The 20,435-nt window shown below is 46.8% G+C and overlaps 1 protein-coding gene and 1 pseudogene across 1 annotated transcript in view; one reads left to right on the top strand and one right to left on the bottom strand.

The window, feature by feature from the left end:
• Positions 1-1,211: 1,211 nt before the first annotated feature.
• Positions 1,212-20,435, top strand: part of SLC22A2 (solute carrier family 22 member 2) — a 30,824-nt gene continuing 11,600 nt past the window's right edge. Inside the window, exons 1-9 of the mRNA XM_045544690.1 lie at positions 1,212-1,731; positions 3,134-3,237; positions 7,322-7,476; positions 9,492-9,660; positions 11,808-11,922; positions 13,930-14,036; positions 15,625-15,839; positions 16,978-17,086; positions 18,175-18,287. Of these exons, the coding sequence (XP_045400646.1) occupies positions 1,321-1,731; positions 3,134-3,237; positions 7,322-7,476; positions 9,492-9,660; positions 11,808-11,922; positions 13,930-14,036; positions 15,625-15,839; positions 16,978-17,086; positions 18,175-18,287 (1,498 nt within the window). The 5' untranslated portion in view covers positions 1,212-1,320. The remainder of the gene's footprint in view (positions 1,732-3,133; positions 3,238-7,321; positions 7,477-9,491; positions 9,661-11,807; positions 11,923-13,929; positions 14,037-15,624; positions 15,840-16,977; positions 17,087-18,174; positions 18,288-20,435) is intronic.
• On the bottom strand, positions 12,323-12,852 carry LOC123633497 (annotated as a pseudogene).

Raw genomic sequence — 20,435 nt, 5'->3', positions numbered from 1 at the left:
GTCACGACCGACAACCATATAACAAAAGGCAGGTTAACAAGAGAAAAGCACAACAAATTTACTTGATCATAGTCGTATGTGATACACGGGCTTTCAGCACGAAGACCCAGTGATGCAGGGAAAACAGTTCATTTTTATGCTTAGGTTCGATGAAGAATGCACAGCATACAGAACTGCGATTGGACAACAAGGGTATGAACTAATGCCGACAGGCACAGGGAGAACCCAGCAAGGCCTGTCTGTGCAGATTCCTCCTGGCCTCCCGTACAGCATTCCTTCCTCCCAGCTACGGGGCAGGACCCTCTGGAAGGAGGGTGTTCATTTCTTTATGGCCAGCTGCCACACAGATAGGCAGGGTGAAGGTTAGAGTGGTATGTTTAGGCTTTATGGCTGGCTTTGGGAGAAAGGGGTTCTGGTTTCTATGACCTGCCTTGGAGAAAAGGGATCTATTTCCATGGCTAGCCGTGGGGGAGAATGAGGGGCCAGAGACAGGAGGGCAGGAGAAGGTCAGACTTTGCTTCTGATGCCTTCACTTTGGGGTATCATTTTCTGAGCCTCAACAGAACACAGACAGAAAAATCTAGGACAAAAAGACAGTGGCATGAACACACCCCACTTGCATTTACACTTGACCTGTCTGTGAGGTGAGCACTTTATACTTTCCTCACAGATGGGTCAAGGAGAAGGAAACTTCAGGGTTAAAAGGCAAGAATGCCAGATTGGAGCAAAAACACTTTTTAAAAGCAGAATTATAAAATCTAGAAAAAATCAAAACAAGCAGTCACAGCGTGCGTCCTGAACACACTCTTTGTTTGGAGAACGAGCCCAGTGGTGGGGCTTGCAGACCAATCTGAGTGTGCACAGGGCGCTGACCGGAGACCTCGATTCACACAGTACCTGGGCAGCCGGACACGTGTGCTTTCTGCGCACCCCGAGGAAAGGGGGAGATAGGAATATATTAGGTTCCTGGACACTTAGGGTGCCAGAGGGAGATTAACAGACTGTGATACGAGAAAGCTCTCAGATTCCTCCCCTGGGACACAGAGAAAGGGCTGTTTGTGGTCCCCGCGTGAGGTAGCCACAAGCTCATGAAGCACTAGTGACATCCGTGCCCTGGGAGCCTGCTCAGGGCACTTCGGGAGCTCAGCGGGACACACACCGCTGGACAGCTGCACACTTTGAAGCCTGAGCAAGGTCTCCGTCTCAGGTCAACTCTCACCCCTTGACTTTTGGCCAGGATCTGTGCTGAGCTGGCCGCAGCCGCTCTCGGCAGCACCTGGGACGTCTCAGGACAGCAGCAGGACTGCGGCCTCAGGAACCATGCCCACCGTGGACGACATTCTCGAGCACATAGGGGGATTCCACTTTTTCCAGAAACAAACGTTTTTCCTCCTGACTCTGTTCTCGGCTGCCTTCACGCCCATCTACGTGGGCATCGTCTTCCTGGGCTTCACCCCCGACCACCACTGCCGCAGCCCTGGGGTGGCCGAGCTGAGCCGGCGCTGCGGCTGGAGCCGGGCAGAGGAGCTGAACTACACGGTGCCGGGCCCGGGGGCCGCGGGCGACGCCTTCGCCCGCCAGTGCAGGCGCTACGAGGTGGACTGGAACCAGAGCGCCCTGGGCTGCGTGGACCCCCTGGCTGGCCTGGCCGCCAACGGGAGCCACCTGCCGCTGGGCCCCTGCGAGGACGGCTGGGTGTACGACACGCCCGGCTCCTCCATCGTCACCGAGGTGAGTGAGCTCAGGCCTCCCAAGCAGAGCAAATAATTGAGATTTTCTTAGGGGAAAAACCAGGAAAGACCTGGCTCTTATAGCTGTGCCTGGACATGCTCTTTGGACTCCATGTCGCTTATAAAATCCTAGTTTCCGAATGAAAGCAGGCAGCTCCTAATTTGTGTGCACATTGAGTGGGTTAGTTCCAACTAGAAATTAGTTTCCTCAAATTCTGACAGCAATGATTCTACCTTGTGCATGTCTCAACAGTAAGAAATGAGCAAAAGCACATCAGAAATCCGGGAAATGATGCCAGGAAAGGGGATATTATTGAGCTTCCTCCTTTTCTGGAAACCGTACCTCTCCCTGTGCTCTTCCACCGCACAGATGGACCCCTGCAAGCGGCAGGACTTCCCGCGCTGTGCCTCAGTGTGTGGCCCCGTGTATCCACACTTCTGCCTCAGTGGCTGTCTTTTTCCCCTTAACTTGCTCAAAGGTCCATATAAAACCACTGGGCCTGGAGAGTATGCTATGGCACTACTATTTTGTTAAAAACTATAGTTCACATTAAGAGCTAATTGTGAAGTCTTATTTCAATAAATAGAAATTTAAAAATGGAGACTTGCTTTTATTGAAATGGGGGAATGAGATTATTCTGAGAACACTGAGGAAGCCAGGTGCCCAGCTTCGTTCAGCAAGACTGCTTGGGGGTTTTGCATGAACAGACGTTTAAAGAAGCCTATCTTGGAGGGTCTGAAGTGGACAAACAGTCCCGGGAAATGTGGAAGCTCGTGGACTTCACACCACATAACTTTAAGAGGCTCTTGGCATGGCTCATCTCACCCCTCCCCGCAGAGATGAGGAGGTGGGGGGCCCAGAGCAGAGAACGTTCTGCCCCAGGCCACCCAGGGAGGGACTTAGCAGAGTTCGCCCTCTCAGCCGCAGCTGCATCTCCTGGGTCCCCACCACCTCCCCTTAGTCCAGAGGAGAGCAAAGGGGAGCCGTTGGCGGGCGCCCCTAATGCCCTTGCTGCTAAGGAGACAGCAAAGAGACGCTACGCAGCTCAGCCTCCGCACGGCTGCTTCTGTGTCAGGTCAACACACCTATTTGCCTCTGTGTATTCAAGTTAGAAGGGAAAAGAATGAATTTGTCTATAAGTGGAATAATTACCCAATTTCAGCTGATTTAGCCAACACAACAGTTCAGCCTAATGACAAACCCCCAGAGGAAAGGGCAAATCTTTTGGTCCTGTAAAGAAAAGGAACATAGTCAAAAAGCAGTTGGTTTGTTGCCATTCAGCCACGCATTTCTATTTAAGGAATAATGAATGAGTTTCCTGGGTTGAGTTGTGTCCAACAGGATCCTAATGGGATTTTGTTTTCTTTCTCTCCTCACTCGGAACACACTCACGCCTCGGCAGTTTAACCTGGTGTGTGCCAACTCCTGGATGCTGGACCTGTTTCAGTCGTCAGTGAACGTGGGATTTTTTGTTGGCTCTGTGGGTATCGGCTACGTAGCAGACAGGTAGGTGAAGCACCTGTGGCGGAATTTAAACAACCCCACAGGTTTGGAAAACACTTGGATACACCTGCCCCTTCTTGAACACCATCCTTTCCTAAAACACGTACACCACAGTCTCCTGGCTGTAATGTCGATTGTTTTCACAGTCTTAGGTTTCTTCTGCTACTTTGATCATCGTGAACCATGTCTTTATTTGCAGATTCTCCGAGGCCGTAGAAAGATGTTTCAGTATTAGGCAGCAGTTTCTCCACGCGGGCTACCACGCAGCTTGGGTTCAGACGGCAGAGGAGTAGGTGACATAATCCCTTTGGTAATTCCTAGTTCATTGTTTGACCTCATCACCATCCACCTGGTCATGGGCCTTCAGGGCCTCTGGGCTCTGTACCACCCGCCATCTGCTGCGTCTCAGGTACTGCAGCCACCAGCACCAGGCCCGGTGCAGAATATCCCTATGCCCGTGGGATTGCAGGATTCCTGAATTGGGTCCCTGGGGCCAGATGTGACTGTGTGTGGAACCTAGGATGTGATCTATGAAAGGAAGCCAGGATCTGTCTGCACCAAAGGAGGTCACTCTCCTCCACAACCTCAGTGTCTCTGGAGAGAGAGGACAAAAGGCCCCCAGGCGACTCCGTGTCTTCAGCAGCTGGTCTTCCGTGCTCACGCTGACCAGGCTCTTCTTATCTCTCTTGTTTATCCAGCATTTTGGAAGCCCATGCTCATTTCATGAGACTGACTGTTTATTGAGTGTTCCCGTGCTCCAGGCACTGTGCTCAACATTTTGGACAGTATTATTCTTCCTAATCATCAGTCACGTAGTGAGATAGTGGCATGTAACTATATAAAATATATATATCATATATGTATAAAGCATAAATCTATAACTCTGAAATAAATGCTAAACCCACGTTATGCCTGCTGCCCCCCCACACCCACCCCAGCTACATCTGTGGTACAACCCAGACCTGTGAGCATAATATTAAATGTTATTCTCTGATGACGTTGTCAGGCTGGATTAAAACTTGCAAATGTGGTGAAGATTAATAATGGTGACTTAATGTATCCTCCCCCTTGGGGACCCCTGCCTTTCACAGGGGTCGGGGGCCGCCTGGCAGCAGGAGGGAGAGGCATGAGAGTGGCATCACCCACGTTTGTTGCCATCCGCTCAGCCTCCCTGGGAAGGCTCCTCGTGGGGCTGTGGGAGGCCCGAGAGGTGAAAAGGAAGGTCGTTTGTTTTCGTTTTTACTGCTGCAGCTTTGAGGAAGGTTGTTTGGAGATGTCCCACTGAGTCAAGAGAGACACACTAACAAGGGGGGTCCGGAGTCAGACCTCGCTGGGGGCTGTCTGGCCGCGCCGCTCCTCTATCTCTCGCCCCCGTAAGGCGAAGCCCCTCACACTCAGCCTGCTGGGAGGGATGTGAGCACGTAGGTGACTGAGCTTTGCACAGTGGGGCAAGGAAATTAGGTAATTATTTTCATCCCACTCAACGGGTAGGAGACCGGTTATGATTTCCTCTGCCAGTGCATTCCTGAGTTGTAATCTGCAATTACCCACCTTCTCAGACGACCTCATCGTTTGTTCCCATTGTTGAAATCTCCTCTGCAGGGTTGATTACTCATTATTCTCCCCTCAAACGCTGTCTACTGGCCTCTTTTCCTTAAACTCTCTGAAGTTTTGCTGGCCGTTGCCTCCTCGTCTATCCTGTCTGTGCCTGCAGGCAGGAGTGTGAAGGGTGGCCTAAAGGAACACGACAACCACCAAAACATTCAAAAAATAATAATTTTTTTGCATAATTCATGCCTACAATTTTCAGATTTTATATAATGGGACAAGAATCTCATGGACACCCATATTTTATCCACAGACTAAACTAACATTAAATAAAACATTGTCTTCCATGAAGAATTTTTAAAATGCCCTAATAGCTGATTAGGGTGTCTTTTAAAAGAAAACCAAGAGGACATTATGAAAAAGTTGCAAACAAGAATACTGGAAAGCTGGGCGTGGCGGCGCATGCCTGTAGTTCCAGCAACTCAGGAGGCTGAGGCAGGAGGATGGCTTGAGCCCAGGCACTCGAGGCTGCAGTGGGCTACGATTGCGTCACCGCACTCCAGCCTGGGTGAGAGAGAGAGAAAAAAAAAGAATAGTGAGTTTTACCCCAAGTCAACTTCTTGAGGGTCAGCTTTGGAAAAGGAAGGAAGAAGAGGAGGGAGGGTGGGAAGGAAGAGCGTATGTTAGACAATTTGCGAATGAATCTTTTATGAGATGTCTAATTTATTTCATCATCCATAACCTCCTGAAGAGTGATTTTGAGTATCACTTGGCACAAAAAAGTAATCCCTCACCAATTCCAGGTGTTTTGCTGTAGTGATTAGTAATCATGAGCGCTCTATTTAGTGCATGCTTGTGCATGTTTAACAACTGGCTCTCTGCGGGGAAAAGCCCCAGTTTGTGCTGTTTGCTGATTTCCAAGGTGTAAACACACCCACCCTGGTCCATTTCAAGCTATCGAAGTGAGGTCACTGGACACAGTGTTGGCCAGCAAGTTGGCCATCATGCAGCATTTCCACCATGCAGGTACAGCAGACGTAAATAACCTCACAAGCATGGGACGCCCAAATACAGTAAAATCATTAGGAAAAAATAAGTTTTGCATATTTATTATACTTGTTTTTAATATCATTTATTTAATTGTAAGTGTATATAATTTAATTTTTAATGATGGTGGTGTTCGGCAAGTAGCTGGCCAATTGTCTCAGTCTGGTAATCAGCTCTCCAGAGCCAGCGCCCCACTGTCTGTCTGTCAGGATGGAACTGGATCAAAGCAGAACCGAGGTCCCAGTGGGTGGCAGCCAAACTTACCCAACCAGACAGGATCTTCCGAAACAAGTTCTCCACTGATTACTGTGGGCTATTTGCTTCACTGTGCATCTTTATTTGTTATTTTTCATTTAGGATCACAACAGCCTTTTAAAGTAGATTTTATAATCTATGATTTACAGATGAAGAAACTGAGGCTCAGTGAAATTAAAGTGCTGCTTCCTGGATGTTCAGGTGCATATAAACCACTGGGGAAGCTTGTTAAAAATTCGATTCCGATCCAGCAGGTCTGAGGTGGGCCCGAGATTCTGTGTGTCTGACTAGCTCCCAGGCCATGCTGGTTCATCCCTCCAGTCCCCTGCTGACAGTTCTGGACCACATTCTGAGCAGCAAGTAGCTGAAGGACACAGGAAACTGGCAGTCCTGGGAGCCCATCTCTCCTCTCCTCTTCCAGCAGTTTGTGTTTTCATTTAACCACTTAAGTATCTCCGCTGGGTAGAGGGAGAGTCTCAGACCACTATCCCGAGACCTCCCAAACTTCTTCTAGCCATGCCTTATTTTTTTTAAAATAGCATTGTATCCTCATTTGGAAGATGTTCCCCAGTGAAATTTAAGGCCACGATTAAACCAGGTTGACAACTTTTTCCTCCATTCTGTGTATTGGAACAACTGTGTCCCTAAACTAATGCAACCTAATTCCCTCAAACCAAATGTGTGGCAGCTGTCCCCAGGGTGCTCCAAACAAAGGCCCCATGGGATGGTACATGTGTGGCACCAAAGACAATTTCCACGCAGACACACAAAGACCGTGTTGAAAAGGGATGAGGGTGTATAGTGAACATTGAATTTTGTTTTTTCCAAAGCAAAAACTCTCTTGGGTGGGCAGTTAGTTGAGACTATTAGTGCAAAGGCTCCAGCTCTAATGATGATGTAAGACCGGGCTAGGCCCCGAGGGCATTCAGCACTGGGTGGCCTGGCAGAATTCCCCCCTCCATGAATACCTGCCACGGTGTGGGGGTGTGGGACCGCAGCACTTTAACCCTGGGGAATGGGGCTCATTGTGCTTAAACTTTATGCACAGCAGGTTGGTGAAAAGTCCTAAAGGAGCTGAAGTCTGGATTCCTCTGTGGCTGTCAGTCTGCGCCTCCTTATTTCCATGATTTAGAGTTAACCTCTGTTTTGTTTAGATTTCCTTATCTTCCACGAATTTTCTCCAACCTTCACGAGTGAAATTTAATTCGATTCCCTCTCTTTGTTTTCCTCCCTGCAGGTTTGGCCGTAAGCTCTGCCTGTTTATTACGATCCTCATAAATGCGACATCTGGAGTTCTCATGGCCATTTCCCCAACCTATACGTGGATGTTAATTTTTCGCTTGATCCAAGGACTGGTCAGCAAAGCAGGCTGGTTAATAAGCTACATCCTGAGTAAGAATGTGTGTGTGATTGCAGCTGTGGGAACAAAGGAGCATTGCTGCCAAAACACAGTCCAGTGGGGGACAGCTCTGTGGGAAAACAGACCCAACTTCAAGACCATGTTGACAGGGTTTTTTTCCATATCAAAAGAATTTCTAAAATCATTTCAATCAACTCATTCTGCCTTCCTCCTATGAAGAGAACAATGAAAGCAGAAACAAGGATAAACATCATGCCACCCAGATTCTCATTATATAGAACTCTTTAAGAATTTTTGGTTTTCTATTATTTCCACAGAAAATCTAGCCTACCAGGCCTATTCACAAAGAAGATTCAATGATGAGAGATAATAATAGATTTATAGAGGACTTTAATATTTTGAATAAATCTATTCTAGTAACCACGATTATCCTCAATGTACATACAAGGAAACTGGGAATACACATCCTGTGTTCAACCTAGATTACTCAGCCAGCCATTGTGGGACCAGGAATATAATTCACACCCTGTTCATTAGTAGCCAGAGTTATGGGTAAGCTCCACGGAGCATAAGAGAATATTTGAATTTTAACAGCATAGCATCTTTATAGCAATATTAAGAAAAATCACCACCATAATTAGATCTTGGGAATTAACCTCATCATTACTTTCCCTTCAGCTACATTCAACCAGAATCTATACAAAGGGAAATGGATATTTTGAAATTAAAATAATAATAATAAAGCTCTCATTACACATGAGAAAACTAGAATATGTGTGCTTACAATTTTACCTGGGAAAGTTATTTGGGGAATTCCGTAAAAGGAAGAGGTGCTAACTAGTCCTGCCAGCATAGGCACTTAGTAAACGTTTGGTCAAAGAACGGATTAATGTGAGCAGTATTCAACCAGTAATTGGGTTTGTAGGAAACACAGTATGTAGAATTATACAGAATTTAATTGCGTAAATGTGAATTTCAACAAAAGTTAATCTCAGCCTCCTCCCATTAATTTCTTCTCCTGTCCCTCCAAATGTCCATGACGTAAACCTCACTGCTCCACCTCTGCCTACCCTCCCACCCGAACTTCATCTCTGACCCCAACACCTCTGAAAGACAGACATTTCTGTTTATGGAGCACTTACCTCGGTTTAACTGTTTTAAAATAATTTTTAGGGCACATTTCCATTTGGTTTATAAGTAATTGAAGTCTTTAACATGTTTGCCAAACATTTAAAGCAAAAAATGTGGCTTGTGGAATATCTTGAATTTCAATTCTAGTATGTCTGTCATATAAACACAACTATCCCCCAATTCCATGTACATGGACCTCGTGTCTGTCATGATGTAGTCACGGATGAGATAAAGCTGATTATTGTACCCTGTGCAGTGGTAGCCTGCCAAATTGGCTCTTAGAGAGTAAAAAGCCCTGATTTGTGGAGTTTTCCAGTTTCCAGGTGTGAATACTCCCACCATGACTGATTTCAAGATACCAGTGGGTTGAACAACCAGCTTGCAAAATTCCTGAAAATTTAAAAGCCAGTTCTTGCAAACCAGTACTATCTGATTGCAGCCCTCTGCTAAGTTTCCAAGGCATTTACACAAATACGATTGCAAAGGAACATTTAACTCATGTAAGAGAATATACAGGTGTTCATTTACATAAAAATTACCTGCAATCTAAATTCAATGTTTGATTCACTTATTCAGGTCTTCAGTTATCACTGTCTTATTACTCTGGATCAAAATTTTGCATACACAAACACAATTGCATTTGTCCTTGAAATTATTCTATAAATCAAATGTTTTTGCTCATGTGGGCAGGCCTTTCATCCTATCTAATATGGGATTATAAAATTTTATATCAATTAATACAACAGCAATTGTTACAACAAAATAAGAACTAAAGAACATTTAAAAATATTCAGAGAGCTGTATAGAAAATTCTAGAATATGGGCTATATTTTTGAAGTTACCTTTCTAGTGTCCTGATAGTCAGCCAACTCACTGCTGTGCTGAATTGCACTGACCATGTGCATTCTCTTTGCAGTTACAGAATTTGTGGGGCCGAGCTATCGGAGAACAGTGGGGATTTTTTACCAAGTTGCCTTTACCGTCGGGCTCCTGGTGCTGGCTGGGGTCGCGTATGCACTTCCTCACTGGAGGTGGTTACAGTTCACAGTTACTCTGCCCAACTTCTGCTTCTTGCTCTATTACTGGTAAGTCCATTTGGAACAAAAAGGAGATAAACCAAAACATTTTATGTTGCTAAAAATGCTGCCTTAGTGCATACCGTCCTTCTGATTCCAAGGTTTCTTTCACTTTCCAGGCTTATTTCACAGGGAGCCCAATTCCATGTCTCAGGGATAAAAATCACAAGCTTCAGCCTGTCTCTCCCCAACACCCCAACCCCAGAAATCAAATGTCTTTCTCTTTGGGCTTAAAGTTTTTGTGACCTGTATCTTACATTTCTGCATTACTTATTTGGTGTTTAAATTAGCATCTAGCAGCTGTGGTACAATTTGGACTGTAGACCCTTGAAGAGATTGACAATATCATTATTGCTGTTGTATCCCTCCTCAGAGGAAACTTTAGGATGAAGAAGGTAAAACATGGCACTTGTGTCACCACTTTCCAATACCTGTGCCTGAGGCAGACATCCCCAATCAATCACAGCAGTCTCTATCTCAGATAAGGCCCAACATGGCACTCCAGATAGACTGTATCAATCAATCAGAGTTACCAAGGAAAGTGAGTTTCTCTGCCCAAGGGAAACACATGGGAAATAGCAGAAACTATTAGAAACCCCTAATTTACTTGAAATAAAGCAAGGGGGATGCTGGATTATCAGACCAAATATCTCTCCCATGCAATAAACCCATTTGTTTACTTCCTCTTGGATGTATCCACTTGTTCTTCCCATGGTTGTCTTGCCTAAGACTTAAATGTCATAACCCTCCCCAGGAAGCTTGTTTCCTTGTCCGAAAGCCAGTAAAACTGTGTGTCTTAGTCAGCTCAGGCTGCTATAACTGTGTACGTAAAAACAAACGTTTCTCACAGTTCTGGAGGTTGAAAAGTCCAAGATCCAGGTGTGGCACGGTCCATTCCCGGGGAGGGCTTCCTGGCTGGAACACAGCTAGACTTGTTGCTGTGTCCTCACATGGTGGCAGAAGAGAGAATCCTCTGGCCTCTCTTCCTCTTCTTATAAGGACACTAATCACATCACTTCCTGGGGGTCCACCCTCCAGGCCTCATCTAATTACCTTCCAAAGGCTCCACCTCCAAATTACACATTGGGGTTGGGACATCAGTGTATGAATTTTGTGGGGACACAACGTTCAGTCCATAACACTCTGACAGTGACCTGCATCTCCCCTCCCTCATCTCCTTCTACCCATTTCTCCCTCCTCTATACCTCGGAATTCACCTCTCTTCTCCTTTTCCCATTAGGAAATCATTATTATTTCTTGCTTGGGTTACTGTGATAGATTCCCAGCTGGTCTCCTTGACATTTGGTTTATTGTCTTCTAATCCATGCTTCCTGCCACATGTTAGACATCCAGTTCCACCATGTCACTGCCCTGCTTAAAAGTCTTTCCATGGCTTTTTCCCTGCGGAATAAAGACCTAGTGCGTTAGCATGACAGAGAGGCTACCTATTATCCAAGTTCTGACCACCTCTGAAGCACTTCCTCTTGCCACTTTCACTGAATAGAATCAAATTGAATTTACTTACAATTCTGCAAGCTCCATCATGTGCTTCACATTTTTGAAGGATTGCTCCAGATGCAGAGTAGAAGACAGGTGTCATGGGGGAAGAATGGAGGCAGGGAGACCAGAGAAGAGACTATTGCAACTACCCTCACAAGAGAGGACAAAGGCCTGAATTGAGATGGAAGTTGTGGGTATGAAGAGGAAAAATTACAAACAAAATTCTAATGAGGCAGTAATGACAGAGGGTGGTGACAAACTGCCTGTGTGAACTTCCTGTGGTAGTCTGCACACTCCCACCTCTGCTCTTTGACCCTCTGTCAGTTCTGGGCCTTTGCAAAGCTCAGGCCCACTCGGGCTGACCTGCCTCTCCTGCGTGCAGCGCAGAGTCGGATACCCAGCGGCCCCCGCTTGGCTGCTCACATCCTGGGCTTCCGCTTAGACATCTCTGAGGAGGGAGCTGGAAGGCTTCCTGGACAAGGCTGACCATAAGTCACATCTGAGGGAGGAAAGAGCCACATATCCCCCTGCGTGACCATTTCTTTGTAGATCCAACTGGACCTTACTGTGTAAGATCCTCAAAGAAATCTGATTAGGAAAATTGGGGTTGGGGGGACGTCAGTAAAACTTTCTCCTCCACTGACCTTGTACCCTAGGTGCATACCTGAGTCTCCAAGGTGGCTGATCTCCCAGAACAAAAATGCTAAAGCCATGAGGATCATTAGACACATTGCAAAGAAAAATGGAAAACCTCTGCCTGCCTCTCTTCAGGTGAGCCAGAGCCTGAAGTACCAAATCAGGGGGCAGTGAGAAGGGAGGCTCTGGGAAGACACGTGGACACTGGTGTTCTCGGGGAGCACAGGACCAACCCACCACCCTGCGTGTGGGCCTAACTTGTAGTGAAAAGCAACAGAATATTTTATGTACTAAGATTTGGGGGTCCCTAGGAGAATACTTTAAACTGATGCAAAACATCAAACTAAAAGGGAACCAGAGATCATTTAAAGGTCACACAAGGAGTCTCTATCTTGTGCAACTCACACCTCCGCCGGCCACTCGGGCCACGCTTACCTGTGTGTCCGGCATCCCCACGTCAGATTCTTAGACCGGCACGACAGTTCTTTTTTTCACTGAAAACTTTTCTGTTGGCCTTTTGGATAGAAACAGGAATTTATTTGCCAGGAAGGATGATCCTGTCATAATTCTGCTGGAACCAGCGCGGGGCCTCCTCTTGGCTGGTTCTGTGTTTGGCCCAGTGCAGCCTGGCCTGCACTTCCTGTCTGCAGTGTCAACACCCAGCCTGCCCTGCACCACACAGAAGTCCAAGCTGTGCATACTAGTGCTTGTGTCATATTTGATACCCGGATCAATATGCTCCTGGATCCCAAAACCAAAGTCTCCAGTATCTGACAAGTTATTTTTTTCTTAACTCATTCTCCCACACCTTTAGACCTTTCTCCAGGAATCCTTCTGCCTTGGCCCCACTGGCTGCGCAGGGGACGGCGATCTCATTTCTGCCGCTGCCAAAGGACCTGGCAGTGTATCTAGCCGTGGAGGACGCAGGGGTCTGGCCTGAAAGCTGCCCCTGCACCTTGGCTGCCTGGGCCAGTCTGTCCCCGCCCTCCCCACACAGATGCTGAGGCAGAGCCTGCGGATGCACAGTTCCCACGTAGGCCTCCCCTTTGCACCTAGACCTGCCATCATGGAGAACAGGAAGAGAGAACAGTTCTTTAGACACAAATAATTTCTTAGAATTTTAAACATTTGGATAGAAATGGCCCCAAAACATTTTAAGCAATCTGCTGCCTTCTTAAATAGAATCAAGTTACTCAAGTGTTCATTATGTGCTCAGTGTTTGCCTTTAGCAGATCTCACTACTTGGATCTCAAACCTTTTCATCTAATAGGGGCTGGAAAAGAAAACATTAAGCTTATTAGAAAATTATGTCAAAATAAGAGTAAATCATTTCTGAAGGAGGATCTATTAATATGATAGGTTACGTGTAAGAACTTGAGATTTACATGACATTTAGAATGAGAATTTTTGGACTCAGAGGGCTTTTTCCTTTACTTCCTCCCTGGTTCCTGGGTGGTTGAAATGTATGTCTGGCAGAGCACCTGATTCTCAGGTGTTAGAGTCCTTCAGTGAAGGGTCAGTGGGTAAATCACAGGAGAGTCATCGTCTCCTAAGAGGTGACATCCAGGTGTCAGCAGTAAATCTCCACTCCACCACCTACTGACCATATTCTTCTAGAGCAGGGTTCTTAAACGTTACCCTCTGTGCACAGGAATCACTGAGAACCTTGGGAAAATGCAGATTCAGAAAGGTCTGTTTCCCGCCTATTTCTAACGAGCTTCAGGTGATGCTGAAGCCAGTGTGAATGTCAAGGCCCCAGGGCACAGCCTCCTGCCTGGTGGGCCACAAACGGTCCAGGTGGCAGACGCATTGCTTCCCCTCAGCCCACAAGGCCGGGCCGCAAGGCTGGGCATCGATTATAGCCCACTGTGCTCTACAAATAATATCATTTCAGACAGGCACTAGGAATTGTCTAACTTCTCCGCATCCCAGCTTCCTCTTCTGTAAAACGGGGTGAAAGAAATAGAACCTAACTTCTAGGATTTTTTACAGATTCAATGAGACAAAGTGTGCAAACTGCTTAGTGTAGTGCTGGGCACGTGGTAAACACCGATATGTGTAAGAAATTGTTGTTATTCCCTGTATGACCCAGAGACACCAGCCTCAAATAGACAAAGCTGTTCCTACCATGTCTTTTCTTAGAGCCTGAGACCTGATGAGGAAGTGAACGAGAAGTTGGACCCTTCCTTTCTTGACTTGGTCAGAACCCCTCAGATAAGGAAACGTACTTTGATCTTGATGTACAACTGGTAAGGAATATTCTTCCCTTTAAAATCCCTCCGAAGTCTTTTAATCACAATCAGCCACGTTAAGGAGGGAACAAGGGCACCTTCAACTCATAACCTAATCCCAGTGTTGGTGTCAACAGCGGACGGCAGCGTGTGGCTCATGCATAGCAGGTTTTTCAGCAAATGTTGAAATCCACTTACCGTCCCTGAGCATGAATCAGGGCATTCTCAACCTTGGCTCCACATTAGAATCACCTGGAGGTTATAAAACACCCAGGCCAAACCCCCGTCTCCAGAGATATTGATTCAATTGGTAGAGGGTAGGGCCCAGGGACCAAGATGGTTTAAATTCTCCAGGTGATTCTGACATATAGCCAAAATCGAGAGCTGTTGGTAGAGATTAATTGATGATGAGTGTAGATCTCTATGGCAGTACAAGAATGGCAAGGAAAGGGACTTTTCTTTCCTTTTTCTTTCTACCTGGAGAAAAAATAAATAAATTAATGAACAAGAATAATCCGCTGGCTGCACAACCCGGTAACGTGATCTCCACTGTGCTGGCTGCAGGTGCTCGCAGAGTTTTGAGGCCGCCTTCTCGGCGGGGATGCTCCCAGCAGCGCTGGGTCTCAGCCAGCCAAGGGAAGATGCATAATCGCTGACAAAAGCAGAGCTCCCCAGGAGTTAACCGAGCAACCTTCGCAGTGCTGCACCAAAAAGGCAGCTTTGAAATTTGGCCTCATTATCCTTCTTTCCTTTTTTGAAAAACTGTGACTCTTGTTGATTATCTTCACATTTTCTATTACATATAATGAACGTTTTTAGTCAATAAAGCTAAAAACGTTGTCCAAATGCTGTTTGCATTGGGTCGAGAGAGAAATCATCAAGAGAGGAGCTCTACCCATGTGGTCTTCTGATTTCCTAAAATTGGAATTACGTGGTCCGTTCTTTCGACCCCACTGTGTTAGAAGACCACAAAGACAGATGTAATTCATAACCACTAATAACTTGATCTAGTTTTACTAAACAAATCGCTCTATTAAGACATTCTTTGCTTTCAATCTGGCCAGGAAATGCTATCCTAATTTCTTCCCAGGGTCCTCGGGTCACAGCCAGCCAATGAAGTGGATCAGATATTATAAAGGTGGTGGATGGAGGGATCAGTGGGAAAGGTGGCCTACAACCAACTCTTTTTTTTTTTTTTTTTTTTTTTTGAGACATAGTCTCACTCTGTTGCCCAGGCTGGAGTGCCGTGGCGTCAGCCTACCTCACAGCAACCTCAAACTCCTGAGCTCAAGCAATCCTCCCGCCTCAGCCTCCGCTGGGACTACAGGCATGTGCCACCATGCCCGGCTAATTTTTTCTATGTATATTTTTTTAGCTGTCCATATAATTTCTTTCTATTTTTAATAGGGACGGGGTCTTGCTCTTGCTCAGGCTGGTCTCCAACTCCTGAGCTCAAACAATCCGCCCTCCTCGGCCTCCCAGAGTGCTAGGATTACAGGTGTGAGCCACCACGCCTGGCCCAACCAACTCTTATTTTTCCAGAAGCCTCTCCCTTTCGGTGGTTATGCTGGCACTCAGCTTGACCTGAACTCTCCTCTCTGCTCAGGTTCACGAGCTCTGTTCTCTATCAGGGCCTCATCATGCACATGGGCCTCGCAGGGGACAATATATACCTGGATTTCTTCTACTCTGCCCTGGTTGAATTCCCAGCTGCCTTCATCATCATCTTCACCATTGACCGGGTCGGTCGCCGTTATCCTTGGGCTGCGTCAAATATGGTGGCAGGAGCAGCCTGTCTAGCCTCAGCTTTTATCCCTGATGGTAAGTTTCAGGACAAGCTGGGGTCTTGTCTCGAAGGCCCTGAGAAGAGGGGGTGTCCTCAGCCCTTTGATAGGAAGACCATGTAATTTATCATTTGGATCAATTTGAAAGATGCAGAATAGTATCTGGGACCTAAACCTATATGGCCTGCCTACCTCTAGGAACAATTGTACCCAGTTGTTCCCTGATGCGATATAACAAGAGAGGCTGTGGGGATCCATGCTACGGGCCATCGAGCCAGCCTAGAGCAAAGCTGAGCAGACCCAGGTTCAAAATCTTACTCCAGCACTTCCCAGGTATTATTTAGCAACTCTCTTCACCTCCCTGCATCATCCTACAGAATAAATGAGAAAACTTAAGTAAATGCCATCAATAAACAATTATTCAGTTACTCTCTTTCCTTTTAAAAATGCTTTCTCAAGGAAGAGGAGCAAAAGCCTGTAGAACAGAATCCTTTTAGCAACATGGATTTGTTTTGATCCTTCCGTTATTAGTAATTTTAAAAAATGAGTCCATATTTTGCTGTTTCTTTGGAGTGACCTCTGTAGACTGAAGTTGGCCCAGCTTTGGAAACTGGCATAATTCCATTGTCATTAATGATTGAGGTCTAAAGTTAAGAGAGCACAGAGGATTTTTAGGGCAATGAAATTATTCTGTACGATACTATAACACTGGATACAGGTCATTATATGTTTGTCCAAATCCATAGGATGTACAACACCAAGAGTGAGTCCTAATGCAAACTGTGGATTTGGGGTGATTATGATGTATCAATGCAGGTTCATCAGTCGTAACAAATGCACCACTTGGGTGGGGGGTGTTGATAACAGGGAAGATTGTGCGTGTGCAGGAGGCGGAAAGAGTATATGGGAAATCTCTATTCCCTCTCAATTTCGCTATGAACCTAAAACTGCTCTAAAAAAATAGTCTTTAAAAACAAGAGCGAGCAAGTATTACAATTGTGTCTGAGGTTCAAACAAACACATGTGAGACTTTGTTGTTCTACAAAAGAACCAATTTTGCTTTCTTGCCCCATTCTGGAATGGGGGGCTTGTCCTCGAAGCCCGCCCCCTGCGGCACGGCTGAGAGGGGGACCGTCTGCGGCACGCGAGCACTAGTGGTGTGCTTTTCCCCACAGATCTACAGTGGCTAAAAATGACCGTTGCGTGCTTGGGCAGAATGGGGATTACAATGGCTTTTGAGATGGTTTGCCTGGTCAACGCGGAACTGTTCCCCACATTCATTAGGTGAGTGCCTTTTCCTCAGCATGAAGAGGGCGGTTGGGATATTTATTTGCTTATTGGCTGGAACTGCCACGGGTGCAGGCAGAGCACACCTTGCTTTTCAAAACACAGTGTGAGGGAAGGTGAGAAGATTTAAAGGCAGCATCCGGGCCCAGCAGGTCACCTCTCACACTTACAGGCTGGGGTGGACCACGGACACCGTGGTGAGAACAGAGGACCGGGTCACGAGACAGGGCTCACCGACGCTGCAGCAGAGCGCAGTGCGGGGCAGCCCGCAGGCCCGCAGCGGCAGCCCAGGGCAGCCCAGGGAAGGAAGCAAGAAGGAAAAATGGCTCTTCCTCCCACCATTAAACATCTTAAAGTTTATGTAAAACAAGAACAACAGGAAATGAATGTTTTTAGGCACTGAAAACAATGTAAAATTTTTTTTCGGTTCTCAGACATTTTAATGATTTGGGGAAGTATTTATTTGGAGGTGAGGTTGGGGGTAAAGTTACCGCCCAACCCAGTCCCTCTCCCCCCGGCTGGACCAAGGCCAACGCACTGCCAGCATCATATGGTGCCGGGCGAGGAGACGGCATGACTTTCTCAGCTCCATCTCCTCTAGAATTTGGGGGCTAAGATTTTTAAAGGAGTTTTGGTGACCGAAGCGCTAGGGAATGGGGTCTGCTGATTGGCTGGGGATGGACTCATACAGTTGGGAAGCAGAAACAGTGTCCTTGGTGAACAGGGGTCTCTGAGTGGGGGCCTGCAGGCCTCGTTGGGTCCGTTCCCACCAGGGCTGCGGGGACCCCCAAAGGCAGAGTCTGGAGGACATCTCAAGAACCAGCCTTAGGTTTTACCATAGAAATGCAATCTGTAGAAGCAGTTGGGGAAGTCACAAATCTTGCCCCTGTGAAGGGACAAGCAGTGAGCAGTGACAGCATTAGGGAACAATGGCTGGTTAAGTTGTAGCTATGTCTATACTTGTGCAGAAATCAGACTTTTATCACTATTCCTGTCCATGGCCTGACATTATTTTAATGTAGGTGGTTTCAATAACTACTGCACTTTGATAAATTAAAAAGTTAAATCAGTTGCCTGCATTTTAGGAATCTCGGTGTCCTCGTCTGTTCCTCAATGTGTGACATTGGTGGCATCATTGCACCATTCCTGGTCTACCGGCTCACTGACATCTGGCTTGAGCTCCCGCTGGTGGTTTTTGGTGAGAAATCCTCGTAGAGGTCTTGAAACGAAAACCTATGTTTCTAGGGACCTTTATTTCTCTACTGCAAAATAGGCATCGTGCCTATTAGTAAATACCAATCACTACTACTCGTTAGTAACATTATTAGTATCAGCAATACCGGTTAATACTAGCGCAGGATTCACATTGTCAGTCACTGCTAACACGCAGGTGTGGGCTCCTGCCTTAGACGGGCAAAGTTCAGGCAGGAAGGAGCAGGGAGGAGCCTCCCTGCAGCTGCCCTAACTCTCCACCCGAGACTCCCACCTCTCCTGTCTCCCGGCAGAGAGCTCGCTCTTCTGCCTCATCCATGTCCGGAGGGCGAAACACAAAGCACAAAGCCCCTTTACTTCTTGCTTCACAGAAAGGCAGTTACGATTTTGAAACCCAGAGGAAACAAAGACCCACATTAAGAAAATGCGTCAGCACAGTGGAGCCCAGTGTGCGTGCTCCTGCGGCAATTAGAGAGCCCCTCTGCTACTGCCTAAGAGCCAGGGGCAGGTGGGAATGTCCCAGCACTGAGCCCCTCCCCTCCCTGGAGGACAGAAGGTGACAGGGACAAGTCTAATCATCAGCAGTTAGCACACAGAGGCAGGTGCTCAGCATGAAATCTGCAACCATGCAAGGGCACTGCGGGTCCCGGGTCCGTCCGTCCATCCGGCATCCGTGGCCTGTTCCCACAGCTGTAGGCTCACGACAGAGCCGCTCCTGTGTGTCCCACAGACACCTGCCGTGTGAACGCTGCTCCAGATTCACACACATGGCATTCACCTCTGGTTACCTGGCCCACAATGCACCCATTTCAGTCTCCTTTAAGACCCATTCGGAGCCACTTTTAATTCAAATATGTGATGCTTCTTCCCTGGGGTGTATGACACTCACTTAATTTGGGGGGAGGAGAGGAAAAGGCCCTACTCTCACATGCAGCCCAGGAAGCCCCTGGCCTCGCTCCTGGGGCTGTACAGCTGCCCACAAGCATCCTGCTCGTTCCTTCTCTTCCCCTCTTCTCAAGGGATTTGTGTGGGGGAAAATTTTCCACTGCTGTGGATCTGCCAGCAAAAGTTCCAAAGCACTGATAGAACTCACCCGAGAAACAGACCGATGTGTTCCTCCACATTCTCGCTGAATGACAAGGGGCCAGCGCTGGGGGAACACAAGCTCTTTACCCTGCGATAACCGTGGGCTGCCCACTGAGTAGCTGGCGCTGCTGATGAGATGTGTGTGCCCCAAATTCCTTTCTCCCCCAACACTGGCTGACGAGCCTGTCCCCAGAGCCCCCTTTCCAGGTTGAGCCCACCCTCTGGCCCCCTTTCTGCTATGGAGGAAGTTAGAGACACCTCAACATCAGCTACTCCCTTAGGTGGACAGTGGGTGGCCAGTGGGTCAGTGGGACACTGCTGGGTAGCAAACAGCTACTTCATGTTTCTCCACATCTGTTTAACAAAGCAGTGCAAAATCCAGACCCAGAGGAACATTGTGGACCCTTGCTCATGCCTCATCCTCCCCTGGGAAGGACAAAGGATTATAACTACATTGCAACATACACAGGAAAATCAAAGACAATTCCAATTGTATTCTTGTGGGTAGTTTCATCTTCTTCCCTCACCAACCTTTAATCTGAGTAGTTAGCAGAAAGCAAAACCAGTAGTTTTGCATTTTAACTTCTTTCCTTTTCTTTCTACACAAGAATGGTGTGCTAACTGTGGTCTTGAAATAGTCTTAAAACAGTAATAGAAGAAACATGAAAATCAACACATTGGAAAATCCTGGTTGAAAGAGTGCTAGAAAAACTGTTAAGGATCATCCCGGTTAATTAGGCCCGTCTTTGCAAATATAAAATTCTGAATGAATGATAATTTGATTAATCATTTGCATTGCATTTGTCATAATCCTCTCACTTCAGAGATTCCAATGCCTGCGAATGTGCATCGTGTTTGCATTAGTTACAATGTAATAACCAAGTGAATCTTGGGAGGTTTGGAGAGATGTTGAGAGGTGGTTATTTAGTAAGCACTTCCACAATTCATAGCCCGTGCGAGGCACTATTCTCAGGGCTTGGCAAATATTAATTCATTTCAGCCTCTTCATAAGACTGTGGGGGAATCTGACCTGCAGAGAGATTGCAAA

This window comes from Lemur catta, chromosome 2 (genome assembly GCF_020740605.2).
Source record: "Lemur catta isolate mLemCat1 chromosome 2, mLemCat1.pri, whole genome shotgun sequence".
Lineage (NCBI taxonomy): Eukaryota > Metazoa > Chordata > Mammalia > Primates > Lemuridae > Lemur > Lemur catta.
This window is presented reverse-complemented; position numbering and strand designations above follow the sequence as displayed.